The following is a 14,588-nucleotide window of genomic DNA, read 5'->3' as shown; positions in this document are numbered from 1 at the left end:
ACGAAGTACACGAAGTTGCGTTGGCTAACTTTTAACTAAACAAATCCCAAGGAAAAAGCTACTAGATGGATCTACTTATATAGGAGGAAGGGGTGGCGGCCAAGGAGGTGGGAGAACGTCCCAAGGCATCCTAAAACAAACCCTAGGTCATACAAGGCTCATGGGCCCAAGTGGAGGTGATGCAGCACCTTTGGACTTGTTGTTTGACTCGGATTCTGCTGCAGCGTCTGATTGTTTCGTCGATATCTCAACGCTCCGGACGAATTTGAAGGTGAATCCAATTGGGCTGGAAAGAGCACAAAATCTAGATTCCGACAAAAAAAGAATCACCCAATTTGGACTCCATATGACAAAGTTGGTGGCGTTTTGAGTCAGGTATGTCTGTGTAGTCCGAATCTGAATCCAGAACGTGAGAGACTTGGACTCTATCTTCTCTTGGCCCAAAAGTGACGTGAGAGAACTTTTTGAACAACACTTCAGCATCTCTTTCTCCCTTATCTTCATATGTGAATTGTACAAATGTCCCATACACCTGCAATTAGACAAAACACAAAAGTGTGTGAAGTATTTTTGTTCTGGATAACATAAATAGATTATGGAATAGTTTGCACTAGAAATCACCTGACAAATATGCATGTATGCAATATTTTTGGTCGTATCCAAGGTAGTCATGTCCTCATAATCCTCCCCTTTTTGAAAACAAAGCCGTCCTCGGCGTTGCTTAATCTGAAATGTGGCTAACAAAAGAGACAAGGTATACATGTTGTATATGTATATGTCATCCATTTTCACTTCCCTTGATTTTTGCACATATGACACATGTATACATGAGTAACTTTCATAGTTCATAAAATATAAAGCCAAAATATTATCATAAGTAGAAGGCATGAAAATATTGCAACTCAGTTTGCACATATAAGTGAAGCTCTTATTCCTATAAAAAGATTGACAATATTCATCATTAAACCATCCCAACATTGGTAAATAAACCTTACTTGCATCAAATTTACATGCTAAAACATGCTTAAATAAGCAAAAATGCAGTAAGTCATTGGACACAGAATCATCACCAAGATTAAAGGTCATATCAAAATGATTAAACATCGGTTCTTTTGCATCAATAGTTAATTCAATGGGTGCACTCAAAATTGTTGGTATTTTAGTTGTTTGATCACATGATGCATTCATGATAATAACATGATTCTCTAAAATAGGTGGCGTGCTCAAATCAACAGGTAACTCAACACATGATGTATTTAAGTTAATTAGGGATGCATCATTCTCATGTGAAGTTATATCATCAATACCTTTACTGTTACCTTGTCGCAAAGACGTAGCTGATGTCGGTATGGACAATGACAATGTACCATACACTTGAGATGATATCGCACTCACAATCTGAGGTGTGGCTGGTCTAGTAGGTGCAACGGTGGAGGAATCAACCGATGGTAGTGAGCATGAATTGGAATAGTAGTTGTTGTAGTCACCCAATGCATCCTCCTGTAACTGTCTCTCAAAGGTACAAGCACGAACATACATACCAGTAATGCAACGCGGAAGATACCTAACTCTTGCCTGAATATCATGGTTCAAACCACCAAAAAATCTATTCATTGTATCATCCTTAGATTCTTCTATGTCACAATGATGCATATAATATTTGAACTCTTGGTAGTAAGCATGAACATTGTTATTGCCTTGTTTAAATTGTTTAAATTTGCGAAGCAATTCATGACGATAGTAACGAGGGAAAAATTGTTGTCTCATTACATGTTTCAAATCTTTCCAAGTTGTGGGTTGGTTATCAATGTTTTTCTTATAATGCACACTCCACCAAATAGAAGCAAACCAATAAATGCTCTAGTGGCAGCTCGTACTCGCTCAAGTTCAGAAAAGTCATGGTAACTAAAAACTTGTTCTACTTCAAGCTCCCAATCTAGATAAATAGCAGGATTAAATCTATCCTCAAATGATGGTAAAGAGATAACCTGACCATGTGCTTGTGTGTGTTGTCCCAACTCTCGTGATGGTGAAGATGTGTTCGTCGTCCAAGAACTTCTTTCTCCGGAACCTGTCATGATTAGTAGAAACAAGAAACAAAATTCGAGAATAATGTTCCTATGAACAACTAGGATGTGGTTGTAACGTGCTCACAGTAAAGCAAATATCAATATCTTACAAGTTCTTACCATGTGACAGGTGGTGACAGGCAACCAAAGGTGTCAATTAACTCTGAAGATTGTTTAAAGCGATTGCCAGGGGAACGTACGTATACATGGTGTAGAAATATGTGGAGCTGGGTTGGCTATATATGGTAGCAAAAGATTAGCAATAATCAATTCAAAGATGCAATGTTGAATAAACGCTCAACGATGGTACTGTGCTGGTCCTAGGCTAGACCGAACTAGAGACGCGGGCCTAGAACACTAATGAGGTCACGGCATAACACAACTAGCATCAATGAAGGATAAGTAGCTCTGGACAGCAAGATATAAGTGAAGAGCACAACGGCAGTAAAGATAATGATGAATAACAACTGCCAAGCAGGATATATAACAACTCTCTCTCCAACTTTCCTCTTAAAAAGTTTCCTACTAACTCAAGCTTTCTAATGCAAAAAGAATCACTCAATTCCGAATTGATATGAGGAGTCAAAGAATTATAAATCTGGCCTGAAAAACTAGAACAAACTATGTTCACGAACTTCGGAGGGCAAAAAGACCTATTTAGAAGCCGATATTGAGGTGCCAAATACTGAACTAGCTTCTGCAACTATTTAGATGCGGCTCGTCGCTAGCTTTAATTTGGATACTCACGGAGCCAAAACGGACATCGTATGAGGAAGATACACCTGTTTTACTAAACAGTGCGCAAAACAGATTTCAATCCGAAATCAGCTACAAGATTGAGTCTAGATAGATCCGAAATTTGTTTTTTTTTTCTCTTTTTTTTTCTCGCTTTTTTTTCTCCGTCTTTTTTTCTCTCACTCTTTCCAAAATAAACTAGATAAGAAGCAGATTGGATCAAGTGAAGATGTGAATGATCTCAACTATGATTATGACAATGAACGATGGGTAGCACGTGGTGGAAATTGATGGATGGGATGGTGGACAGCGGAAGGGATAATGATGCAGCGGCGGCATGACTAATGTGAACAGAACTCGAAACTCTAAAGGAACTAGACACTAAGACCAGCAACTCGACACGGCGATGCAACCGACAATTCAATAATGCAAACAATGAAAAGAAAAGTGCAAAGGCTTGGACGAGCTTGGACAAAGGATGAATAGATCTAACTTTTTTTGTGGCTTTTTCTTGGACAATAGGTAAGAAAATAAATCTAATTGAGGGAAAATTGGAAATTCTCACCGAGCAACCTGAAAACTGATACCACTTGATAGAGGCGGGGGTGTCCCGATCTTTCGATGAGATGATAACTATCAATTTGGTGAAGTCGACTTTGATGATCCGACAACAAACATGCACGATGTTGCGCCTTAGCAATCACTAAACCAATCTCCTGAGGTTACTGACAATGCCGGAAGCACGATCAGCCTGACCACGAAGGTCTATTCCTGCAAGCAATCGAAGAAGAAGCAAGAGTATGATAAAGCAATCTGAATATTGCCAATATGGATGAAGTATTGATAATGGTGGGGATCCAAAAGTGGTCTTGTCTGGTCGTTGGACACAAACAAAGTACACGAAGTTGCGTTGGCTAACTTTTAACTAAACAAATCCCAAGGAAAAAGCTACTAGATGGATCTACTTATACAGGAGGAAGGGGTGGCGGCCAAGGAGGTGGGAGAACGTCCCAAGGCATCCTAAAACAAACCCTAGGTCGTACAAGGCTCATAGGCCCAAGTGGAGGTGATGCAGCACCTTTGGACTTGTTGTTTGACTTTTTGAATAGCACTTCAACATCTCTTTCTCCCTTATCTTCATATGTGAATTGTACAAATGTCCCATACACCTGCAATTAGACAAAACACAAAAGTGTGTGAAGTATTTTTGTTCGGGATAACATAAATAGATTATTGAATAGTTTGCACTAGAAATCACCTGACAAATATGCATGTATGCAATATTTTTGGTCGTATCCAAGGTAGTCATGTCCTCATCAAACTCGTAGAGCTGGAGGAACTCCATGGGGTCTGCAGTGCTGTCGTAGCGCGGAGGCAGGTCTGGCTTGAACTTGCCGGGCCATGCGACGCTACGCAGCTCGGAGGTGAAAGCGCGACAACCTGTAGTGGCCACCGGAGCTCTCTGTTGGTGCGGGGCTTGCTCCTGGAGATTCCCGCGCGCCGCTGCCTGGAGCAGCGCGGGGTCCTAACGTGGCGGCGCAGGGATGCGGTCATGGCGCACCGGTGCTGGGAGCATGCGAGCACCTTCTTGGGGGCGAGGGATCTCTTGGCAGCTCCTTTCTTGTCGCGCAGGCATGGGACACGGCGGGTCTCGTCCTCGGACCGCGCGCCTGGGAGCCAGGGTGCCTTCTTGGGGTGGAGGTGGTGGAGGCACCTCCTACTCCTCGCCTCCTGCGCGGGATGGAGGGCGAGGCAGCAAGAGGGACAGCATGGGAGAGCCCCCTGCGGCGCTGACGAGCTCGGTGATGCGGGCGAGCTAGTCCTCGTAGAGGTCATCGACGGGGCGGTAGTGCAGGAGCTCACGCGCCAGGAGCAGCGCGGCGTGCGCGTCCATGGGGGCGCGACGGGCGTGGGACGACGAACCGGCTGGAGTCAGCGACGGGGTAGCGGTGCGGCCATCGCGCCGCACCGAAGGATGCAGGGATGAGGCCTGCCGCTCGTTCCCCGCCGGGCCGGTGGGGGCGTTGGCAGCACGCGACGGGGAACAACGGGGGCGTCCGCCGACGGGTGCCGTCTGGGCGACGCGGGTGGCGAGAGCAGCCCGACGCTCGGCGCGAGCTCGGCGAGCGTCAACCATGGTCACGGTGGAAGATCACACGCGGCTAGCGGAAGAAAAGATTCTGGCGCACCCCTACCTGGTGCGCCAAATGTCGGATTTCGGGTTCCGGCAGACCCTTGAGGTTCGAACACTGGGGTGTGCATGAAGATCTCTCCCCTACCAGCTCATGTCTCGAAGTCTCGCAAAGATCTAGGCAAGAAAGATGAACACACAGAGGACACGAGATTTATACTGATTCAGGCCACCATTGTGGTGTAATACCCTACTCCACTGTGTGGTGTGGTGGATTGACTCAGGGGATGATGATGAACAGTACAAAGGGAGAACAGCCTCGCGAGGGGCTGTTCTTGAGCTGGTGCAATGAACTGCTTGGGTGAGTTCAGTCGCTTCTCTCTCTCTCTCTCTCTCTCTCTCTCTCTCTCTCTCTCTCTCTCTCTCTCTCTCTCTGGTCGATCTCCATATACCTCTACCTTGTGGTGGCTAATCCTATTTATAGAGCGAGGCCCTGGGCCTCTCCCCAAATAATGAGCGGGAAGGGCGCCAACAATTGGCCATTTTGAAGGGGAACATCTGGTACACTTATCCTGACTAAAGTTGGTCTTCGGCTGCCAAAGGCTCTGACGGTGACGCAGACCTGGGCTCCACGATGACCTCCATCCTGCCGTTCTGCTGGTCTTGGTCTTGTTGCACCGAAACGGTAACCTTTGCCCGATGCCTTGGCCTGTGCTTGCCCCCCTTAGCACCGAAAGGGAAACAAGGACCCTGCGCAGGCCGGCGCCCGCCTGGCATCCGCCTGGCCTCCGATCGTCATGGCTTGCGTCACGGGCCCCTCGGGAGGTGCCCTGCCTTGATCTCTCCGCCTCCTCGCGAGCCTGCCTGAGGAGGCTGCTCCTGAGGAAGCTCCCTGTCGTCCGCCCCGCGAGGCTTGGCCCCTCGCGAGGGTCTTGAGCCTGAGCTGATGAAGCTGGGCTGCATTGGGCCCCCACTTGAGCCACGCCGTAGGCCGCGGGCAGGCAAGTCTGGGGACCCCCGTTCCCAGAACGCCGACAGAGAGGGCGTGAGATGGGCAATCACTCTCCGCCTCTCCAAGGGCTAAAGAGTTCCTCGTCAAAGAAGAGGGGATCGGGATCTCGCGTGGAGGGCTAAAAAGCATAAAGGAAGTTGAGCATGAGAAAGGTCGATCAAAGAGATAATCGAACGAGTGAGTTTCTAATACTTACGTCTCGGCCAGGGGCTTCTCTCTTTGGACACACCCCGGGATGTGTTTGGATTCCATGTCCAAACTGTCCGAGAGGATCACTCGCCCTTTCTTTAGTGTCGCCCCCTCCAGGTTCTCGGGGGCTGTCCTTTTCCCCCTGCTCGTCTTGAGGGGGGAGTCGCTCTCCGCCTCCTCATCATCCTCCTCCTCCTCTTCTTCGTCCTTCTCTTCCTCACGGGAGGAGACGGACTCGGCCTCTCCGGAGACTCCTTCTGGAGGGCCTTTGCAGCGGGGCCTGTTCTTGGGCCCCTTGCTCTTTTTCTTGGCCTTCTTCTCTGGCGGCTGATAAGGCGCCGGGACCAGCATCTCCTCCAGCTGAGGAGTGACGGGGTTTTCGGGTAGTGGAGCTAGACACTTAATCCACTCCGATTTCTTGGTCCAGCCCTGTAACATAAGACGGGTTGATGAGTTCGGCACAGATTGAATATATATATATATATATAGGATAACATTATTCTGATCCGAGGATCAGAATAGTTATTCGGATCACGGTCGGCGCTATATAGCCCGAAGACATGTTCCTGAGCTCCCGAAATCCACGAAGAAAAAAACAAGCCCACTCCACGCCTCCTCGTCCACCACATCGCCCGATCCCCAACCTCCGGATCTCCCCAGTCCCAGTGACGCCCACCTCCCCCTGACCCCGCCTCCACCCGACGTCGCCGCCCCCGCCCCCTCCCACTCCCGCCCCGCCGGCAAGTCGGGCGCCGCCATGCCCGCCCTTCCCTTTGACCGATCTCCTCCTTCCTCTCCGTCGACGCCGTGGGAGCACCCATCCCGCTGCCCAGACCCTAACCGGTGACGCCGCCACCGCGACGCAGCCGCAGCCACGCCCCTGCAGGCGGCGCCGCCGCAGCCCCACCCCCACCGGCGACGCAACCGCAGCCCCGACCCTAGCCGATGACGCGCCACACCACCTGCCAGAGCACCTTGGGGAAGCCCGATCCGGCGAGGATCCTTCACCACCCTCCACTCTCCGGCGACCACCAGCCCGCGTGCGGATGGGGTGCTATCCTGCAGATCGAGGAGGCGTCGAACTTCAGATGGAGGAGGCCAGAACCTGCATCTGGCCACGCCATGGTTGCGCGTCACCGGCATCCTCCGTCACGCTCGGCAGCTCCTGAGCGTTGGAGTGAAGGTCGACTCGTATGCACTCTGCAGTTCAATTTCTACTGATCCTGTAGCTCCTAAATCCGTCACGCACTTATATCGCAAGGTTCTTGCGTGTGTGTTTTGTTCTGCAGGGCATTTTCTTCAGGGCAGTGGAGAGCACCCTCACCCTGATCCGATCTGCAGCAGCGTCCCCGAGTCCTCCCAAAGCAGCCCTGAGCCGTTCAAGTATGCAGCCCCGGGCCGTTCAAAGACGGAGCTGCCGACCGTTCGTGAACACAACACCCCGAATCCTGCTGCCCACCATCCTGTAAAGGGAGACTTATTGTGAAGACTTCAAGCTGAGTACAGAAGACTCGATTAATTTTTGCTCCCTTCTTGAAAGGAAGAGGGGAGTTGGTTCTCTTTTGAGGTTGCGACTCGATTAATCGATTAATTACAGCTTATTTTCGACCTTCCTGTGCTAGTAGATCTTTTCCCAATTCTGATCTTCTTTCGGTTGCTGTTTGGATTGATTCCCTCCACTCTTCTTCGACCGCGCTCATAAATACGGCCTTGTAATCTTGTGGAAAGGAGCAGTGCAGTGCATGTGAATACATATGGCCTGAAGCTGCTATAATTGTCCAAAATCCGGTGTTTGCTGCTGCAATCCAAGTGAAGTATATTTGGAAACATGCCTGCCTCGAGTCTTCTTCTCTGGTATGCTCGCATCACACAGCATGACAGTGTACTACACAAAATAGCATGGGAGTGATTCCTGCAAAAGCTCAAATTCTGCTGACAAGTTGTGTGCTGCGTTTGGCACTTTTCAGTCCTGAACCAGCAGTCCTCGAGGCAGGATGTACTACTACCTGGACTCATCTGCCCCGGAGGCACAACACGAACCAAGCCCCATGTTTTTCAGTGACTGACTCAGTAGTCCTTGATGGTCGAACATCCGGCAGCTAGCCCGTACTGCACCACCATATCTTGCCATCTTATGATCCCAGCAAAATGTTGAAGTAAAACACACACCACCAGGAGGAGAGTATATGTCAAGGAAGGACTGGTGAAATAGCAGGGCAGAGATGCCACAGTAATGCTGAGCCGAAGTGGTAGCATGTGTGCGAGAAGACTCGTTTGTTTGGGTTGGGGAGCCAGCCGAGCCAGCGCACACTTGGTGGACAGTCTATCTGGTTCGTACGCCCGGCCGTGATATTGTGTCCGAAAAGAAGACTCAAATGGGCACGTTCAACTACTGTGTCCCAACCCATGAAAACTTGTGGCCCGTCATGGTCTACTTACACCTAAACGGCTACCATTTTTCTATTAGTGAAATTTCCTCTGTGTTGGATTTATGAAGATGGAACAGATCACTGTTTAGAGTTTTGTTGGTACGCTGTTGCTGCAGTTTAAAATGAAAGAGAGAGAGAGAGAGATTTCTTTTAAGAGATGAGCGTTGCTGCCGTCCTTAGTTAAAGAAATGAGAAGAGAGAGAGAGAGAGCGCAGATAGGATATAGTGGGTGGGTGCTGGATAGAAACCACTAACTTTAGAAGAAAAAGTATTTCTTTATCTGGCACTTAGTGGGTGTGTCTTTCTCTGAATAGTGGGTAGTGTAGGCATATACCATGCTTTGCCTATTTCATGTCCTCTTCAATTGGTAAATTGTCGGTATTATGTTACATAGCGCTTTCTTGCATGTATTGCCGCTAGGAAGTTCAAAGAACAGAAAATTTAAAGTTCAGGTATGAAACCACACAAATTTCATAGAAGAAAAAATAAAGAACAGAAAACTTGAAGTTCAGGTATGAAACCACACAAATTTCATAGAAGAAAAAAATAAAGAACAGAAAACTTAAAGTTCAGGTATGAAACCACACAAATTTCATAGAAGAAAAAAATACCTACAGACTGGAAAAGTTTACCAGAGAAACACAGAAAGTTGAGAAACAAAAAGCCAATAGTTCATTTTCGAGAAAAAGTGAAGTTCAAAAAAAAGAGAAACATCACTAAAAAATCGATGTGCAAAAAAACATACGAGAGATTTTAGAGGAAAAAACTCAAGAATTTTGTGAGTATACCTAAAAGATTCTATACTATGTCAAGAAGTTTCATGTTTCTCAAAGCACCTAGAAGTTCAAAATTAAAATAACAAAGTAATTCCAATATTTATATAAAAAACGATCCCTTTGTCCCAGAATATAAGAACATTTTTGACACTAGCACTAGTGTAAAAACCCTAGAAGTTCAAATTGAAATAACTGAGAAGGTCAAAGAACCTAGAAGTTCAAATTTAAAAACTTAGAAAGTTGTTTACTTATTTAAAACCATATTTTTTCTAAGAAGTTCAAAGTCAAAAAAGAGAGAAGTTCAAAGGTTAAAAAAACTCAGATGTTTTCTTGTTACTAAAGAATAAAATGAAGTTCAAATTAAAATAAAAAGGTAAAGCTAAAAAAGTTTAAAAAGAATTATCTTGCTAAAAAAATCCCATGAAGTTCAAATAAGTTTAAATTCAAATAATAGGCAAAACTCATATCTACAAAAAGAAGGATGTTCCATTTTTAAAAAATAAAAAAGGAGCCTCAAATTTAAAAAGGCGAGCAGTTCAATGTTAATATAACAATAAGATTTTTCTCATGTCTAAAAACTGAAACCAAGAATATTTTTTATGGATTTAAATCCTAGAGGTTCAAATTTATAAATACGAAGAAGTTCAATGTTTATAGAAACCGTAAGAAGATCAAATTAAAAAAAGCATGTCAAACAAATTCATATAAAAAGGGATTATCTCTGTTCAAAAAACTTAGAAGTTTATCTTTAAAATACGGAATAGGTCGATCTTTATTAAGAAACTAGGATTTTTTTCTGTTACTAAAAGAAATAACACCAAGTCCAAATTGAAAAACCAAGAAGTTCAATTTTTAAAATAGAATAGTTTAATGTATATGAAAAACCCAAATTTTCCTCGTTAGTAAACAATAGACCAAGAAGTTCAATTTCAAAAAAGTGGAGCGGTTTGATATTTATTACAAAAACTCAAATTTTTCCCGTCACTAACAAAAAGATTCTCCTCCCCGTAGTTGGTATGCATCTACTACAGAAAAAATACATCGACCTTAGAAGTTCACATATAGCTGGGAAGGAGCAACTATAGCTCTCTCTGTGCACATGTTGTGTTTGGAGAGGCATGGTTTTGATTTTGATTTTGGGCTTGGATGTACAAGGTGTATGATGAAGGTGAGACAACTAAGTGAAGTCCATTTGACATGTGATATTCAGTGAGCCGTATGAAAGGAAATAAGATCGTTTGTTTATTTGGCCCCCATTTGTACATCGGGTTATCTAATTTCTTGTTTTCTATTGTTTCATGAAGTTCAATAGTATGCTTTGATGCTAAAGAGTGCTTTTAGTATGTTTAATGTAAAAAAACTAAAAAAAGGTGAAGCCCCAAACAAGTTCAAAAACTACGACACATAGACGTCCAAAACAGCGAGAAGTTCAACTACTACACGAAATGCGTTTCAAATGAGAATAAAAAAGTTAGAGTGGTTCTATGTCTATAAAAACTCAAATTTTTTATGTTACTAAATAGAAGCAAAGAGACATTCAAATTGATAAGAGCCAGAAGTTCATGTACTACACAGTGTGCGTTTTGTATTAAAAAAGAATGAAAAAAGAAAATGCTAAAAAAATTGTTGCTAGAAGTTCAAGTGCTCTACCCGAGAAAGTTCAAAAATTCTTGTGAGAGAGGTTGAACAAAAATACGTGACAGAAGTTCAAGGTGAAAACAGCGGGAAGTTCAACTACTTCACGTAATGCGTTTCAGAAGAGAATAAAAGAATATGAAACTAAAAGCCCAAAAGTTTGTTGCAAGAAGTTCACGTGCTCCACCCTGCATGGTTATATTTACGAGACGTCCGTCGTTCATTTACATGTTGTTTTCAAAGGTAAAAAACAACGTTGTTTTGCCATTTTAAAAACTGCTCTCAAACGGCAACGAATTTGTAACACATGTCTACATGGAAAACTTGTTGCGATTCATAAGCTTTCCGTATAAAAATCGAATACTATTCTTTACTCAAAATATAAAAAGGTGAAGTTCAAATTGAAATAACTGAGAAGTTCAGAGTTTATTAAAACCTAGGATTTACCTGTTCAAAAAATAAAAAACAAGGCACCATTTTTTGCACTTTTAAAAACAACTCATAAATGAAAAGAATGGTTGATAGAAGTTCAATTGCTCAGCGAGGAAAGTTCAAAAAATTCTTGTGAGAGAGGTTCACCATGTATTTAGATGTCCAAAATACATTAAAAATATGTTTTTTTTGTGTTTTAAAATAATTCTCTCAAACCAGAGAGAAGTTCAAAAGTGATAACAACCGGAAGTTCACATACTACATGGTGTGTATTTCATACAAGAAATATACAAATAAAGTGAAATAGAGTGAAGTTCAAACAGACATGCCCCAGAAGTTCAACTACTTCACGTAGTGTGAAAAACAACATGTCAAAAAATAGCACGTCAAAAACATAGTGAAGTTCAAACAGACATGCCCGAGAAGTTCAACTACTTCACGCAGTGCATTTCCATTCGCGATGAAGGCAGAAATCATGATCTTGTCATTTTCTAATTTACTTCAAAACGACAGTAATATCATTTGTGTAAGTTCAAGTCCTCGGCCGGAGAAAGTTAAAAAAATATTGTGAGAGAGGTTTGTACAAAAAGAATATCATTTGTGTAACACTTACGAAAATGGATGGGAAAATTACAAACAAAAAATATGTCACAGAAGTCTAACGTGAAAACAGCAGGAAGTTCAACTACTACACTAAATGAATTTCACAAGAAAAACTTTTAAAACCGTCGCGAGTATGAAAAAATGATCAACACGGAAAAGTTGCATGTTTATAGCAGATTTCCATCGGTATATCACTTGCTTAATTTCGGTTAGTGAATGAAAAGCTACGAGCAAAAAAAAGCACGTGAAAAACAGAGTGAAGTTCAGGCAGAACTGCCACAGAAGTTCAAGTACTTGACGCAATGCATTTTCGACGAATCTGTTTCGCGATAAAGGCAGAACGACTGATGTCGTCGTTTCTGAAATTACTTGAAAATGGCTGGGATTGAGAGAAAACCATCAACATGAAAAAGTTTTGCATTTTCCGTAGCTTTTCAATAGTTTATTATTTGCCTCGTTCTGATGAAGTTTGTAGAAATTACGGCAAAAATACGTTTTTAGCCATTTTCAAAATCAACGTAAAACCATAATGAATTTGGAGAAATAATATATACCAAAAAGTTTCGCCTTTGTTCAGCCTTTCCAACGCCATATCATTTGCTATGTTCGGACGTATGATTTAAAAAAATATCGAAAATACAAAGTTGGTAGAACTTGTACCGTTTTCTAAATTACTCTTAAACCATTCAAAATTACAAAAAACTTTCAACATGAGAAAAAAGCGCATTTTCATAAGATTCCCAACGTGATATCATTTGTATCAATGAGATTAGGCGTTTAGAAATGGCAACAAAAATACGAACTCGGTTGTTTGGTTTGCGAAATTTTACGATTTTCCACATTACTCTTTAATCATAGGGAATTAGAAAAAACTTTCAGCATGTGGAAGGAGCGGTTTTACAGCAGCTTTCCAACGCCATATTATTTGCCTTATTTCGATAAACGGTTTAGAAATGCGATCGAAAATACGATTCACGTATTTTGTATGAAGAAAAAACGGTTTTCAAAACTGCTCTTAAACCACTTACATTTTAAGTTGGGTCATGATACTGGTGTCCATAGCTTTCCAACGGTATATCGCAAGCTCCATTTGGGCAATGTTGACGGAAGTTCAACCTAGCACTAGGGGAAGTTCAGGTCGAACAAATCAGGTAGTAAAATTGCAAAAAACGCATTTTCATCACGACCCGAGAGCAAAATCCGCCAGCGAGCGAGATTTCTATTTAAAACCGGTATTTAGTTACTAAAAAACCTTTCTAGATTACACTAACATCATATAGAACACTACTAACCAGAATAATTCGCGGGGGAAGCCACGGTTGCAAAGATAGCCCGAAGGTCGGGTTCGTACAAAGGGAAGTTTAGGCGCGTGTACAAACAAAAATACGTCACCAAAGTTCAACGTGAAAATAGCATGAAGTTCAACTACTACGCTGAATGAATTTCAGATGAAAATCTTTTAAAATCGTTGCGAGTATAAAAATGATCAAAATGGAAAAGTTGCGTGTTTACAGCAGCTTTCCATCGGTATATCACTTGCTCAATTCCGCTGAGTAGATGTAGAGCTAGGAGCAGTGGATAGAGATATACGAGGAAGAAAAAGCACGTGAAAAATAGAGTGAAGTTCAAGGTTTCATACCGAGAAGTTCAGGTACTTCACGCGATGCATTTTTGGCGAATCTGTTTCACGATAAAGGCAGAACGACTGATCTCGCCGTTTTGGAAATTACTTGAAAACGGCTAGGAATCAGAGAAAACCATCAACATGAAAAAGTTTTGCATTTTCCGTAGCTTTTCAGCGGTATATTATTTGTGCCAATCCGATAAAGTTTGTAGAAAATACAGAGAAAATACGTTTTTCGCCATTTTTGAAACTGACTTAAAACTGTAAAGAATTGGGAGAATAATACATACCAAAAAGTTTCGCATTTGTTCAAGCTTTCAAACGCCATATAATTTACTGCATTTGGACGCACGGTTAAAAAATTAGCTCGAAAATACGAACTCGGTAGGACTTGGACCATTTTCTAAATTACTTTTAAACCGTTCAAAATTAGAAAAAAACTTTTAACATGAGAAAGTAGCGCATTTTCATAATCTTTCCAACGCCATATCATATGCCTCAATTGGATTAGCCGTTTAGAAATGACATCGAAAAAATGAACTCAGCTGTTCGGTTTATGAAATTTTACGTTTTTTCAAATTACTCTTTAACGATAGGGAATTAGAGAGTTCAACATGTGGAAGGAGCAGTTTTGCACCAGCTTTCCAATGCCATATTATATGCCTCATTCTGGTAAACGGTTTAGAAATGCGATCGAAAATACGATTCACGTTGTTTATGTGAAGAAAAAATGGTTTTCAAAACTGCTCTTAAACCGCTTACATTTTTCCAAAAATTTAAGTTGGGTCATGATATTGGTGTCCATAGCTTTCCAACGGTATATAGCAAGCCCCATTTGGGCAATGTTGGCGGAAGTTCAACCTAGTTCACACGGAAGGTCAGACGCGTTACTCAGGCAGTTCAGGTTGTAATCAGAATATTATTCTGATCCCGTGATCAGAATAGTGTTTATG

General features: G+C 42.9%; 1 protein-coding gene across 3 annotated transcripts; it reads left to right on the top strand.

Annotated features, from left to right (window-relative positions):
* Positions 1-6,786: 6,786 nt before the first annotated feature.
* LOC119363707 lies at positions 6,787-8,870 on the top strand. Of its 3 annotated transcripts, XR_005174322.1 has the most exons (3): positions 6,823-7,319; positions 7,426-7,990; positions 8,104-8,870. XR_005174322.1 is itself a non-coding variant. In XM_037629080.1 (2 exons), exons 1-2 carry the CDS (start codon positions 7,082-7,084, stop codon positions 7,603-7,605), a joined length of 426 nt encoding a protein of 141 aa, XP_037484977.1. In that variant the 5' UTR covers positions 6,787-7,081; the 3' UTR covers positions 7,606-8,663. The 3 variants fall into 3 exon arrangements, 2 of the variants coding, with proteins under 2 accessions (XP_037484977.1, XP_037484976.1); XM_037629080.1 differs by having other exon boundaries at positions 6,787-7,327; positions 7,426-8,663; XM_037629079.1 differs by having other exon boundaries at positions 6,809-7,319; positions 7,426-8,663.
* The last annotated feature ends 5,718 nt before the right edge of the window (positions 8,871-14,588 follow it).

The sequence above is a fragment of the Triticum dicoccoides genome, chromosome 2B (assembly GCF_002162155.2).
Source record: "Triticum dicoccoides isolate Atlit2015 ecotype Zavitan chromosome 2B, WEW_v2.0, whole genome shotgun sequence".
In the NCBI taxonomy this organism is placed as follows: domain Eukaryota; kingdom Viridiplantae; phylum Streptophyta; class Magnoliopsida; order Poales; family Poaceae; genus Triticum; species Triticum dicoccoides.
This window is presented reverse-complemented; position numbering and strand designations above follow the sequence as displayed.